Source organism: Glycine max, chromosome 3, assembly GCF_000004515.6.
Source record: "Glycine max cultivar Williams 82 chromosome 3, Glycine_max_v4.0, whole genome shotgun sequence".
Lineage (NCBI taxonomy): Eukaryota > Viridiplantae > Streptophyta > Magnoliopsida > Fabales > Fabaceae > Glycine > Glycine max.
This window is the reverse complement of record NC_016090.4, coordinates 6,772,047-6,787,612: the sequence shown is the minus strand read 5'-3', so window position 1 is coordinate 6,787,612 and position 15,566 is coordinate 6,772,047. Positions and strand designations below refer to the sequence as shown.

General features: G+C 31.2%; 1 protein-coding gene across 1 annotated transcript; it reads left to right on the top strand.

Annotated features, from left to right (window-relative positions):
- The first annotated feature begins 12,858 nt into the window (after nt 1-12,858).
- Nucleotides 12,859-14,649, top strand: LOC102665989 (uncharacterized). The gene has a single exon (XM_006577391.1). The coding sequence runs from the start codon at nt 12,859-12,861 to the stop codon at nt 14,647-14,649; it is 1,791 nt and encodes a 596-aa protein (XP_006577454.1).
- The last annotated feature ends 917 nt before the right edge of the window (nt 14,650-15,566 follow it).

Genomic DNA, 15,566 nt, shown 5'->3' with positions numbered 1-15,566 from the left:
AAGTTGTGTGCAACCATGATTGTTACTAGTATTTTCTCAACTTATTAAGTTCGACAAAAGATACAAAAGCAATGAAAACATGTTAAGACTAAGTCTAGAACACAAAAACAATGAACTTTATCCTAACAAAAATGCTACCTAAAGATGGTATGAAATGCAATGCATCACCCATCATTTTAGTCATCAAACTTTTGACCCTAAACATAATACATAAAGTTCTGCCTAGAGGCTAGAAGCTCTTTCATGACACCTTCATCTTCCTTCTTCATTTCTTCCTTGATTTTTGGCCTACACATGTGTATGAGTAGATAAATTTTACATTATTGATGTTAAATGTAACCAAACCATCTCTCATGTATTTATTCTGAGTTATTTATTCGTCTTTATGCTTCAATGTTAGTGTTTTACTTCTTTACTTAATGCATATTATTGGTTGATCTTTCATTGCTTATTTTTTGTTGTGATTGGAAAATACTTTTTAAACCTTGAATTGAAGTAAAACACTTGTATCTAGGAATGGAACTTTGTTTATTAGTCATGTTTTTACATCTAATCTTAGTGCAAGTTACTCAATTAAACTATTAAAGGGATTGAAGTTTAACTAAGAAACTTAGGATCTTACTATCTAAGGGATTAGAGATTGTGTACTCTTGAAGCAAAGGAAAATATCATAAGAAGAGTGATTTAATTGTTATTTTTGAAATTTTAAAGCTATTTTCATGGAAAATGAAGTTATCGTCTAAAGTGTAACTTGATAAAAATAGATAACATATTTTCACAAAAAATTATTCAGATGATAGAGATAGATTTTGCATAACAATAGAATATATTTTCAAATTAAAATCATATGTCAGTATAGAACAAAAAATAAAGAAAGACAATATAAGACATAGAGATTTATATTGCTTCATCTCTTCCACTGAGACTACGTCCAGTTCTTGATTAACAACCATGTTCCACTAACTTCAATAAGTTACAAGTATTCATACTATCACTACTAGCTCTTACAACAAAGCTTATGACCAAGATTTAACAAACCCAATATTCTTTATTCTACCAAATCGTTGTTGGCTCTATATAAATCAAAAGATTTGCTGTTTGATTTTCTCACTGATTAAAACTTAATTGTCTTACAAACGAATATGAAATCGAAGCACTTGATCTTTTCTTTCAAGATGTTCAAAATGTTTTTGAGCTTTTGAAAACTTTAAAAGAACATACAAAGACTTTAACAAAAAAGAATAAGAATGATAGCATGTAGATTTGTATCCCATTTCTTCAAAGCTTCTGGTATAAGTCTTCATCTTCAAGTGTTCGTTGTTTTTAAACGGATATACTTTTCCTTTGAGCTTGTATCTAAAGCTTGTGATCGTTGGAGCATTTCATGTTTCCATTAAATGCACTTCCTTTTTCATGCAAGATAATCTCTCTGATTGGCTTTCATGGTTGAACATTTCATCAACAAAAAATCACTTCCTTTGAGTTACAGCAAGTTTGTCACAATAGAGAACATCTTTTGATGTTGTTTCACAACTTTCAGAACTTAAAATTCATTTATTCTTCATAGGATGCGACAAATCCTAGGAGAAAGTCTTGTGAGGTAGTTTCTATAAAACAAATCTTGGACACAAAGTATTAAATGAAGTTTCAAATTTCACCTTTAATGTTGTATCAGATTATTACTTATATTTGTTTCCGTCTGAAATATTAGACACAAGATCATGAAACATAGTCTGATATTGCATAAGACGATGTTTTTAAACTTTGTATTTATTTGCATCTAATCAAAATAATTAGCACTTATGACTCATGTAAGATATAGATGTCTTTTGACTTAACACTTGACATTTGATGTTAATATTTGAAGTATATAATGAATGAATAATCTTTGTGAGGGAAGTTTGGTGAATTCTATTCTCAACATCTTTTATTTTACTTGTTAAACCATCTTGAGCTACCAAATGTTTGATGAAATTCCCAAAAAGAGATTTAACTAGTGCTTTCTTAAAATTCTTCCATTGATTTATGTTTTTAACTTTTAATTTGACTTTGTTCAAAACTATAACTTACATTAATCATTTGAATAGTAATTTATGTGTTAAGTGTCAAGTATTACATAAGTCTCCAAAGAAATAATATTTTACTTACTATTTGACTACTTTTGTGGTTAGATATGCTTGCCAATGACATAACAATTGTAGATTAAAAAAATTCATTATATGTTATGTATGGATCTTTTACAATTGTGCAACCCCTCTAACAAAATACACATATTCTATATAACTGGTTATAAGAAAAATTATATTCCCAATTTTTATAACCATTTAACATAAATCAAACGACCAATCGCTAGAGATTATCCAAGTATCATTGAGCACCTAACCAAACATTACATAAAAGGGCACCCAAACTTTATGAATTCACCACCAACTCTCATAACTTTCTCTCAAATCTCTTGCATATATATCCAACCTTTTCTCAATAATTTTTTTAAGAATAATGTTTTACAATTTTAATTTCTCTATTAATTTTCATGTTTATATTTATTTTAATTATTTGGGGAATGTTATTGAATTATGTTTGGCAATTGTACTAAATTGCATTTTTTGTGTCTAATACAAGAGGATTTGGTCAAAGACTTTGGTGTCCAAACATTCAAAAACTTATTGACCAATGACAAGTAACTCTTCAATTGTCTCCTATAGCTCCAACTAGCAATAAAAAATAGTTCAATGTCATTAAACATCATGAAATTTTTTCCACGTAAAAAATATGTTGAAAACTCGAGAATCTTGAGGTTCCAACTAGCAACATCTGGTGATCAACTTGGGTGCTCTATATATATGAAAAACAATAAATACCTATGATATAAGGACTACACATGGATGATGGAAGAGTTGTTAACAAGAGGCAAATAATTGAAGATTCATTCCTCTTCAAGGTCAATGATGAGGACACTAATTAAGTAAACTTATAGGAATTAAGGGCAAGTGTGTGTAGGTGGATTATGTGAGATGCAGAGTCGAGGAAATATCAAGATGTGAGTGCATGTGATAAAACAATGAAGAGGTACCTATAAATGAAATCTGGTGAAGAGCATAGCTACATTGATGAGGGAGGCATAATCTATAGCTTAGTGTAATTGTACAAATATTATTTGTGAGTGTTGAGGACAAGTGAGATGCACATTTTTAGTGGGTTTTAGTGGAATTTTATGTTGTGGATTAAGTACATTTAGGGCAGGACAATCAATGTAATGAGCGAGTAGATTTCTAAAAAATGTATATTGGTTATGTGTGAAAGGGAGTTTGAAAATGGTATATGTAAGGCAACAAAGGGCATCTCTTATGCCCCAAATAATCAATAAATCTTAAGCTTATAAAGAAATTCTATATAGTTTCTTTGGGGTGAATAGGTTATTTGGCATCCAAATTCTCTAAACAATGTGGGGGATTTGTTCCATGCCACAAGTTCTAAATTGGAGGTTAAAATGAAATAGTAAAGAAACATTTGTCTTTCCTATATAAAGTAAAATAGTTGTATTAAACAATAGTATTTGTTTTTTAAGATCTATTCTAGAATAAGAGAATTTTTATGAGTTTTTTCCTTCAAAATGAGTGTTTTCAATATTTTTCTTAATCTAATATCTTTCAATCTATTCTTCTTATCTTCATTTCTAAATTGAATATTGATATTTTTAAAAAAATTTATTAATAGTTAAAAATCATATTGTAACATAATATAATTTTTTATTGTAAATGTAAAATATAACTTATATATATAAATACTTATTTATTATAAATTTTATTTGTAATAGAATTCATATATTCAAAAGTATTTATTCATTACAAATTTTAGTAAGATAAGATAGTTGTGTATCTTGAACATTTGGCTTGCTAAAATACTAGTTAATGAATAAACATATATTTGTTCAACATGTATCTCTTAATAATTATTTTAAATAATAAAGCCCCAAAATTATATATTGAAATAAAAGAAACACACTAGAAGAGGATTGAATAGTGTGCATATTAATTTTGAATTTTTTTTTTGCAAGACTTTCACAAACACAATTTTATAAACGTATTTCGCAAATGGCTTTGTCCAAAAAAAAAAACATGAGGGCAAGAACAAAAGCTGAAAATAAGAATAATTGTTTTTATATTGGTTCACTTAAACAAAGATACGTCTAGTTCGCCTTCAACCTAAAAAAGATTTCACTAAACAAACTTATTATAATAAGTATTTTTTGTTGCAACTTCTGGTTACAACAAATATTCTCTAAGTCACTCTTGTCTATAACAACTTATATCTCCCTTTGAGATTCAAAAAAGTCAAGTATTCTTTGGATGCATAAAACTTAATGAGTATAGAAATCAAAGTGAGTTTTCTTAAACATTGGACACTATGTATTTATAAAAGCTATGGATGGAGTCCACTTTTTAGCATTATGAATGCAAGTTCATTTAAAACAAGTTTTGGCGTCTATGATAAGAAGGATTCAAAACTCATTAGTTCAACAAATTTTAATATCTTCGTTATCATCAAAATCATGAGATTTTTTGGGAATTAGTCTTTGGTTCTAACATTCACACACACTTATTATTGGGCTTTATTATTTAATTTTAAAAAAGGATATGGAACAACAATAATCATTAAATATGAAATAAGAGTGTAACTAGTGATAGGAAATGACACAAGTTAACTTGTCTATTATTATTTCTCCTTTGTCCCACCTACTTTTCATAAGAATCAAAATAGAGCATACGAAAGATAGTCAAGGGATAAATAAACTAAAGAAACTCATTTTATTAATAAAAGAATTATAAGTAATTTAGGGTTGATAAAAATGTTAGTTTTCTTTAATAATGTATATTATGATTATTATAATCTATAAACAAATTTTATTTTCTCTCAAATCTCTTGCATATATATCCAACATTTTCTCAAATCTCTTGCATATACATTCCAACCTTTAGTTAGCAAAAATAATATTTTTTTTCCCATTACTAGTGGGAGACCGAAGCACCATAGCTATGTCTAAGGAGTTGGATGGGGAGTGGGCATAAAAAACTACTTTAGAGTGCTAACACAATGAAGTATAAGCTAACATAGATGGCTGCCATGAGAGAGGATATGGTATTCATGTTTACATGTTAAATTACATGTAAAAAGGAACAATATACCTAAAAGTATACTAAATTTTTGTACCATCCATGAACTTTGAAATGAAAAATAACATCTTTCTTTTATGATATTTCTCACATTATATATTTGATAATCTATAAAATTGAATCATACTTGCTTAATTATTTAGAAAAATTTTGTTTCTAAGTAGTTAATTCCAAGGTCAATGTCACAACCCCTAATTGATCTACTTACACATCTATATAATGTTAATGAAAATCGAGGACCCTTTAATGCCTCATATGGTGTTGAATGTTATTGATTAGGAATTAGTCTTTTTGGATGTTAGAATGATGCATTTAAGTTCTGAGATAAGGTTAAATCTTTGCATCTTTGTTATATAAATACTTGTGTTCTTTAAATGAATTTTAAGTTCTAAACAAAATCCAAGTGTTCAACTCTTAACAAACATTTTATCTTTCAAATGTTACAATTATGTCAATAACATTTATATCCCAAAGGGGCTAACTGATATGTATGGATTTATTTATCCATTTCACTTTCACTTTGTAGAAATGACCCACAAATGACATTAGCCTAAATTAATGTTGAGCTATCGAAGGAAAATCATATCATTAATAGTAAGAAAAAATGTAATGAAATTATGAGACTTGGAATAATTCATACTCAATTTTGTAATAAAAATTGGTAGTTGATGATTATTAACCTTTAGCAAAATGTTGTCACATTCTTATGCTCCCTTTGGCATGGTGTGATGAAGAAATTAAAGAATTTGTGATAGATATATAAGTGTTTATTTCTAAAATAATTTACTTAATGAAATATATTAGTCTATAAAATAATTCTCATGCATTTGTTTCATCATGAATGTTTGAATATGTATGAAATAATGTGTAGTAAGCACTCATAATAGTTGAAGAAGTCTAAATTGATTTTGTCACTTGTAAGTAGTTTTTAACCTAGTAGGCAACCACTCATTCCTTTTTTCCCTCTAATTTTCATTATTTTATTTCTTTTGTTTATGGTTTTTATGTATTCATTTACAGTTGTCATAAACAAGTTGACAACTATGAGTGTGAATATATTGTCAAGAGACATACACTCATCAATATCATCTACATAAACATTGTTAATTTATTTGGAGAAATCATATTTTTCCAGCTTAATTAATTTTGTTAAATTATTATGAATTCATGTATTACTTTTTTTAATTTGATTTAAATTTAAATGATTGAACATTTTGTATCTACTCTTTGAACAGGAAAGTTAAGATGTTCAGAATCATTGAACAAAATTCTTTCTTAACACCTTAACTTATAAGATGTGTACACAATGAATTTAGCTTCTTTTTTTTCAAAGAGGGAATTTCACTTTTGTTGCACTTTACTAATTTTTGGAATTGCTTTTATTTAAATTTTGTTACTTGTAATAAATTCACTTTTGTTTTGATATGTTATTTTAAATAAAAAAATACTAATGGTGTTAACGTGAAATTGACAGCATGGTTATTTTGGATAACTTTACAGACATTAAAAAACTAAAATGAGAATTGTAAAACATAAAGAATTAAAACTTGAAATGTAAAAAGGTAATAGACTAAAATGATATTTTAGCGATTGAAAACAATCAATCTATATTTTTTTACTAGTGTTTAGTTAAAAATTACTTTAAAATTAAAATTCAAAATAAGAGCTTTTGGTAATTTTTATTCTATTTTTAGCTTAAAAATGACTTAGAGAAAGTAGAGAGTGAACCATGAGAGACAAGAAAATGAGGAGATAGAAGGGGAGAGCATATGAAAGAGAGAATGAGAGAGAGTATTTTGGAGAGAGAAGGAAAGTTTCTTTTTTCTACTGAATGTTCTATTACCTAATTTTTCAAAATTAAATACTTTTTTCCTTTTTCTTTATAAAAATTAAGCTATTTAATTTTTAAGAGTTTTTCGAGAAAAAAAACATGAGTATTCAGTTCAATTTCTATTTGTAAGGAGAAGTGAAATTCAAAATAAGTTATGTCAAATACTATCTTAGACTAAAAAAGAGAAAGAGAAATACTTGAAAATTGGAAAATTACAAAACTACAATTGATTCTATTGAATAAAAAAAGAACAAATATTCCCAAACCCAACGACTTAGGATAGATGTACATGTTCATTCTATAAGCAGGACATATGCTATGTAAAGCTGTGCATGTTCATTTATATAATTACTCATTTGGATCTTAAACGAACTCTAAAAATATTAATTTGTGTAAACGCAGAGTAAATACGAGTGTATGTCTTTAAGATTATCTAATGAGATATTTAGAAGTCTTGAGTATTTTATTTCAGAAAAAAAAAATGTATTTAAAGCATTACCACCATTAATTGGTTAGAAAATCAAGAAAGTTGATTTTAATAAATTTATGTTTGTTATCTATGTCTGTGAAATATCAATTTTATATTTTCCATTATAGAGCTGATATTTCTTACTTTTCTCTCTAAAATAAATTACTCTTTTATTTTAGAAATTTAAGAAAAAAAATATTATTTTTCAATCAAGTTAGAATCCCTTCTAAATTACTCATTTTAGAAGGATGAAAGCTAAAAAAAGAACTGTTGTTTCTTAACTAACATAGAACTTGATGTGTATTTATTCTTATTACAAAATATCTTTTTGTTAAAATATAACTTTTAGCATATTTGCCTAAATTTTCTATAAATTGATTGAACTCAACACGGTAACCAAGTTGAGCATGGGTAGGAATCCTCTACAGTCGTGCAACCCCTCCAGCATAATATATACCTTTTTTAACAAATTACAAAAATATTCCTTTTTATATTCCAAACTTTTATAACCATTAAATATAAATCAAATGGTCAATATCTCTATTGCAAAGTTAGAACAACTAGAGACAATCCAAGTGTGCAGCCGAGCACTTAACTGACCACTGTATAAAAGGGTACTCAAGCTTTATGAATTCACTACCAGCTCTCACATAGCTTTCTCTCTAATCTCTTTCATAGGTATGCAACTCTTCATCGATAAAGGTTTTGAGAATATCATTCTCAAAACTTTTACTATTTAAATTTATCTATTAATTTTATTGTTTTTAAGTAATCTAATTGTTTGTGATAAGTTATTGAATTGTGTTTGACATTTGTGTTAAATTGCATTTTCTATGTCCAATACAAGAGCATTTCCTCCAACATTATGGCCAACCAAACCTTCACAAACTTACTGACCAATGACAAGCAATTTGCTGCTCTTCAATTGCCTCCTAAGGCCCCAACTAGCAATAAAAATAAGCCCAATGTCTCTGAAGGCCATGAAATTCTATTTCAGGCAAGAAATGTGATGAAAACAGATGAGAACCCTTCTTTGGTGTTTCATGGGGATGAACAAGTTCTCCAGCATCCAAATTCTCCAAACAAAGTCGAGGATTTGGCCCAAGCCACAAACCCTAAAACAGAGGCTCAATTGAAACGGTAAATATTTTTTGATCTTCTCTTTATAGAAATTTGAATAGCTATATTGAATAAAATTATTTTAGGTTAAATTACTCATTTGGTCGTTATAGTTTCATGATTTTTAGTCTCTATACTTTGAATGTGGTGTTTTTAATTCCTATAATTTGTAATTTAATTCTCTTTTAATTCCTATAGTTTAAAAGTGTATTTTTTAGTCGTTATAATTTATATTTTAATTCTTTTTTAGTTCCTATAGTTTGAAAGTAATATTTTTAGTCCCTATAATTTATATTTTAATTACCTTTTAGTCTTTACTATAAAAAAAATGTTAAAATAATTAGTTACAAATTAGTTATAATTTATTAATTATTTTTTATTACAAATTATCTTACGATAAATTAGTTATGAATTACTTGCTAATATTTTTGTAGTTAATTATAATGGATAATATTACTCATATTTTGATGGCAAAGACTAAAATGAAATTAAAATATAAAATATAGGGACTAAAAAAATCACTTTCAAACAATAGGGACTAAAAGATAATTAAAATACAAATTATTAGGACTAAAAAAACCATTTTTAAAACTATAGGGACGAAAAGAGAATTAAAATCTAAATTATAGGGACTAAAAAATAACTTTCAAACTATAAGAACAAAAAAGGTAAGAATCATGAAATTATATGGACCAAATGAGTAATTTAATCATTATTTAAGATGTATTCTTCAACAAGAAGCTTTTCACAATTTGTTTTCTTTCAATAAGAGTGTTGTTCGAGATTTTTCTTAATCTCAAATCTATCTCAATATTTTTTTCATCTTTTTTTAAATTGAATATTAATATATTTAAAAAAATTATTGATAGTCAAAAATAATTTTGTATTATTTATCATAAATCTAAAATATAATTTATATGTCTAAAAATCCATGTAGCCCACCTCACCATCCTAGTAGGATAAAACTTTATAGTTGTTGTAAAAAAAATTTATTTATTATAAATTTTAATTATACATAATTTATTATTCAAAATTATTTATTTATTACAGAATTTAATTATATAAAATAAATATTTATCATGTCTAATAAATATATATCCGCCTAGCAAGTATCAGTCCTCTTATTAAATTTATACCTTTTAAAAACTATATATGTGTGTGTGTGTGGGGTTGGTTCTTATGGATGGTAGATTGAATAAAATCATACTTTGTATAGAATGCAGGCAAACAGGGTGTATTCTGCGAAATATCGACTCCGAAAGCAAGCCAGGTTACAAAATCTGAAAAACCTAGCTGAGTCCCTTGAAGTGAGTAGCTGCTCTCTTAAGCGTTGAGGTTTTTAAAAGTTATAACCTAGCCTACTTGTCATTTTGAAATTATTCCTTGTTGACTCTATTAAAATAAACATAATAGAAGAAAATTATACAAAGTTACTTAAAATAAATTAATTTTCTCATAAATTAATATTAACTTATACACATCAATTAATAAACAGAGTCTAACTTAATTGATGGTGTAAATTAGATAATATGTGTTTAATTCTTACGAAATTCCGTTTCTACATATTTTTTATTTAGAAATTGAATGAAATAACTTTATAAAAGTTAATTAAATTTATAAGTATTCATTATTTTCCTTTTGTAATTTCTTCTCTTATAATTAGTTCAGAGATATTTATTTAAACATGAATTTAATATACAAATATGTTTTACATGTGTGAGTTATTTATTGGACTAGGCGGAAGTTTCAATGAATCAATCTCAGCTGCATTTCTGGCAAACTATCCGCGACAAACTAGTTGAAGAGAATGAAATGATGAGAGCACAATACGACATTGCTAGTAATTTGGTTGCTGAAAAGGAAGGTAAATAGAAGAGTGTATAGCATTAATTATAGTATTTAATTAAGATATAATCACAATAAACATTTTTTACACCGTTATTCAATTAAAGTTGATCATGTATGAACTTTTTTTTGTTACATTTCACTACTCTCTTTTTCTTCCTTTTACATATCATCAAGTATGATATAATAGCTGACTTTTATAACTATTTTAAAACCTATAGTTAAGATAATTTTTGAATGGCTAATCATGTAAAAATCTTTAACCGGCCATATATGGAAATTAAGCCAATAATAATACATATATAATTAATTAATGTATGAAGATTTTAAACTATTATATATACATATGGATGGTAATTTAATAAATATTTATTTATATAACTACTTTATTTTCATTTTTATTTTTCAGCTGTGAATTGCGCTCTGATGGAAGAGATACAGAGGTTGAGGAACAGCTTGGTTTAGGCAACCATTCTCTGGAGGAAATTTGGATGAAGAAAAAAGACATTATAAATAAGATGAAACAATGATATATTGCTATGCGACGAGTCTTCCTTTGGATTATGATACAATCTTCTTTTGAAATAAGATGAAAAAATGCTATTGTTATGCAGCTATCAAATAATCCAAGTCCAGTTTTTTTTAAGAGATAACCGAGGATACCAATAGGAGATTTATTCATTTGTGGTATGTGATTATTATTGGTCTAAGATAATTTTATAGACAGAAATAGTCCAATACGAGATATCCTATTAAATAAATTATTTATCCACATATAAATATAAAAGGGTCTTACACCATTAGATTAATCTTTAGGATTATCTAAGTTCGGCCTTGTGTGATTCTTATCATTTACGGTGAAATTAATTAATTAATTATTAAATATTTATTTATTATTAGTTAATATTAATTAATAATTATATTTTAATTTGACTAATAATTATTTATTTATTAAATATTAATAGTATATATTTGATAAAAATTAATTTATGAATTTATGAATAATTATTAATTAATTAATGTATGAAAGAATATAACAATTTTACAAAATGAACCTAATTATCATTAATTTATTTTTAATTTTTTTTGTTTGTCATTAATATTATAAATAATATTATTAGGAAAAAATTTAATTAATATTATGTTAAAAATTAAATTAATAATTATTTTAAGACTTATTTTTCTCTTTGCACAGCGATTATCACGGTAGAGAGGAAGTAAATATAGGAGCGAAAGGGACTAGCACACAAATTAACAATCTCACTAAATAACATAAGAGATGTACCTTGCAATCGGTTTCCCATGTTACTGAATTTCACATTTTTATATTACGAGAAATTTACAACATCTGTAAAATTAATTTAAGATATCATGTCCATAATTGTGAAACACTGTTCGGTCCGATCGGTTAGACTGATTGAATCAAGATCCGGTAATCTAATTGGACCGGTTTTATTATTGGATTGATCATGCAATTTATTCGGGGTGATCCGGTTAAATCTGACTAGTTAGGTCACCGAATTTTAATTGGATCGGTTCTACCTGATCAGTTTTACAAAATAAAAATAGGTCACCTCTACGATATAATTTTGATATCTCATTAGTATCAATTTTTATTTTAGATTTTAGAGTATAAATAAATTTTTCTTGCTCAAATAATATTAACTATATACTTATATATAATAGATACATATATAATTTTAAATTTTTAATGTATATCAAATCAATTATTAATCCACCAGTTAAACTATTAACCCACTGACCCACGATCAATAATCGAACTATATTTCACATCCATGAACCTACCATGTTTATCAACAACAACGAAAATATGCTACCAGGTGTAAGCTCTAACGCTCACATAATTTCCGCCCAAAGTATAGTTTCCAAGTGTAAGTACTTAATAAATGTTAATTAAAATGATTTTTTAAAGGAGCTAATTAGAATGATTATTCATCACTGAGTGAAGCTGGTAGATATGATAATCCTTAATTAGCAAACTGTTAGCAGCAGCAACATGAATGAAGCTCCACCTCCTGCAACACACGAGCCACGACCACGAAGGAGTGTCACGAGACCAAGGCACCTGGAGGAGTACGTATAGGCACGTGACTGCATGCATGTATAGTTAGGTCACACTTTGTATGAACCTAGGGGCAGTTAGTTAAGCCATTGAGTAGTTGGTTACGGCAGTTAAGAAACCGTTGAGTCCGTTGCATTCCTGCAACTTGTGTAAGACTCCATGTATAAAAGCTTGACCCCGATATTGAATAAAGCAAGAAAAATACTCATTGAGAACTTAGTTTAGAAGGAGGATCCTTGGCCTCGAATCAAGGAAACCACGCTTTCTTCCTCGCGTTACTCTCATCTTCTCCCTTCCCTCTCTTACCAGCGCATATCAACTGGTCCGACCTGCTACTATGGTGGAACACGACACCCGCCGCACCACCATTGACCGCCTGGAAGAAGCTATCGCCGCCCTCTCCGAGAGACACTCAGACCTTGCCAACAAGGTTGAAGCCATGTGCGAATGTCTTTCGCACCTCACCACTCCCTCGCCGTCGGTAACACAGCCTTCCTATCCCTCTAGACCGTCGGTCAAGCTCGATGTCCCTCGTTTTGACGGCTATGATCCACTAGGTTGGATCTTCAAAATCTCACAATTTTTCGAGTATCAAGGGACCCCGAAAGAAGAACGCATCATGGTGGCGTCCTTCTACCTCGACGGCCCAGCATTGAGTTGGTTTCAATGGATGTTCCGAAATGGATTTATTACGTCATGGCCAGCACTGCTCCAAGCAATCGAGGCTCGTTTTGCTCCTTCTTTCTACGATGATCCACGAGGAACGCTATTCAAGCTAGTCCAACGAAGCTCAGTCACGGAGTACCTCACCGAATTCGAGAGGTTAGCAAACCGTATTACCGGTCTCTCCCCCTCAGTCTTATTAAGCTGCTTCATCTCCGGCCTAAGTCCAGAAATCCGGCGAGAGGTACAAGCCTTCCAACCTATATCGCTTCCCCAAGCTACCTCCTTAGCCCGCCTGCAAGAAGATAAAATCAATGACCGTAAGAAACACTACCCTCGACCTTCATCTTCCCTTCCATCACCATCCTTCCCTCACATAAACAGTAACCCACCACCCATGCCTAAACCTCATTTCGTTCAGAGGACCCAAGAGGACATGGCCTATAGGCGCGAAAAGGGCCTATGTTATAATTGTGATGAGCAGTGGAGCTCATCTCATCGATGTAGGGGACGCGTCTTGTTCCTCATAGCTGACTCTGAAGAACCTCTACCTTCAGAACCACCTCACAATGAACAATCTCACGCCATCACACTCGAACCTCAGACTGCCTCACCTGTGCCGGAACCAACTTTTGACCCCACCATCCTTCAACCCCATATTAGTTTACATGCCATGGCAGGAGTTCCAGCTACAGACACTTTCTACCTTTATGGAACCATCAACAAAACCCGCGTTACTATACTAATAGATAGTGGAAGCACTCATAATTTCATTCAGCCTCGCGTTGCTAAATTCATGAACTTCGACGTTGAAGACACCATGCCTCTTAGAGTGATGGTAGGTAATGGTTCAGTAATGGAGTGCAATAAGCTATGTGCCAATACACAGCTCTGTATACAAGGACATATGTTTACAGTGACGCTAAGGGTACTACCCCTGAGCGGAGCCGAGGTCGTCTTGGGCGTAGAGTGGCTTCGGACTTTGGGGCCTGTTATCACCAACTACGCCTCCTTCACGATGCATTTTTCATACTTGGGCGAATCCATCAACCTCCACGCGGACGTTCAGGCAGATTCTGATCCAGCTTCAGCTACCCAGATTAAACGCATAATCTACACTAATTCTACTTCAGGGTTGTTCCATCTTTCCCTTCTGTCCATGGATGCAACTGCGACACCCCCATATCCCTTCCATTCCATTCCCGCCATTAATAAGCTTTTACTTAAATACCAAGCTCTATTCCAGCAACCCTCGGCCCTACCCCCTTCCCGACAACATGACCATCACATCAACATCCTCCCCTCAGCTAACCCCGTCAATGTCCGGCCATATAGATACCCTCATTTCCAGAAAACGGAGATTGAACGCCAGGTCTCAACCCTTCTTGACTCCGACCTCATCCGGCCCAGTCGGAGCCCCTTCTCTTCCCCGATATTGTTGGTGAAGAAGAAAGATGGGACATGACGGATGTGCATTGACTATAGGGCGTTGAATGCAATCACCATTCGGGATAGATTCCCACTGCCAACGATAGACGAACTCCTCGACGAGTTAGGGAAGGCATCGTGGTTCTCCAAGCTAGATTTATGGCAAGGTTTTCACCAGATATTGGTGGTTGAAGAAGATATCCCGAAGACATCCTTTCGCACTCACCACGGTCACTACGAGTATCGGGTGATGCCGTTTGGGCTCTGCAACGCACCATCGACGTTCCAAGCAGCCATGAACGCCTTGCTCCGCCCATTCTTGAGGAAGTTTGCGGTCGTCTTCTTCGACGACATTCTGATCTACAGCACAACCTTCAACGATCACCTTCATCATCTCGAATGCGTTTTCAGTTCTTTCCTACAAGCTCGCTACTACCTGAAGCAATCCAAGTGCCTAATTGGTCAACGCCAGCTTGACTATCTGGGCCACGTCATCTCCGGCAGCGGTGTCAGACCTAACCCTACTAAGATTCAGGCGATCGTTGAGTGGGCTATGCCACGATCTCCGAAAGATCTCCATGCCTTCCTCGGCCTTACGGGGTTCTACCGGAAGTTCATACGAGGATACGCCACCATGGCAACACCATTAACAAAACTTCTTTGTAAAAATGAGTTTTAGTGGACCTCGGAGTCTCAAGAAGCTTTTGATCTACTAAAGGTCGTTATGACTGCTGCCCCGACACTGTCCCTTCCAGATTTTTTGATTCCCTTCACGCTCGAAACAGACATGTCAAGCACGGCCATGGGTGTTGTCCTTCAGCAACAAGGTCGCCCCGTAGCTTATTTCAGCAAACTGTTCTGCTAGCGCCTTCAACACGCATCAGCATATGTTCGTGAATTGCATGCCATTGTCGCCGCCGTCCGAAAATGGCGACAGTACCTACTTGGCCATAA

Coding starts and splice junctions, on each gene's coding strand:
- LOC102665989 (XM_006577391.1), top strand. CDS start 12,859: ATGGTGGAACACGACACCCGCCGCACCACCATTGACCGCCTGGAAGAA.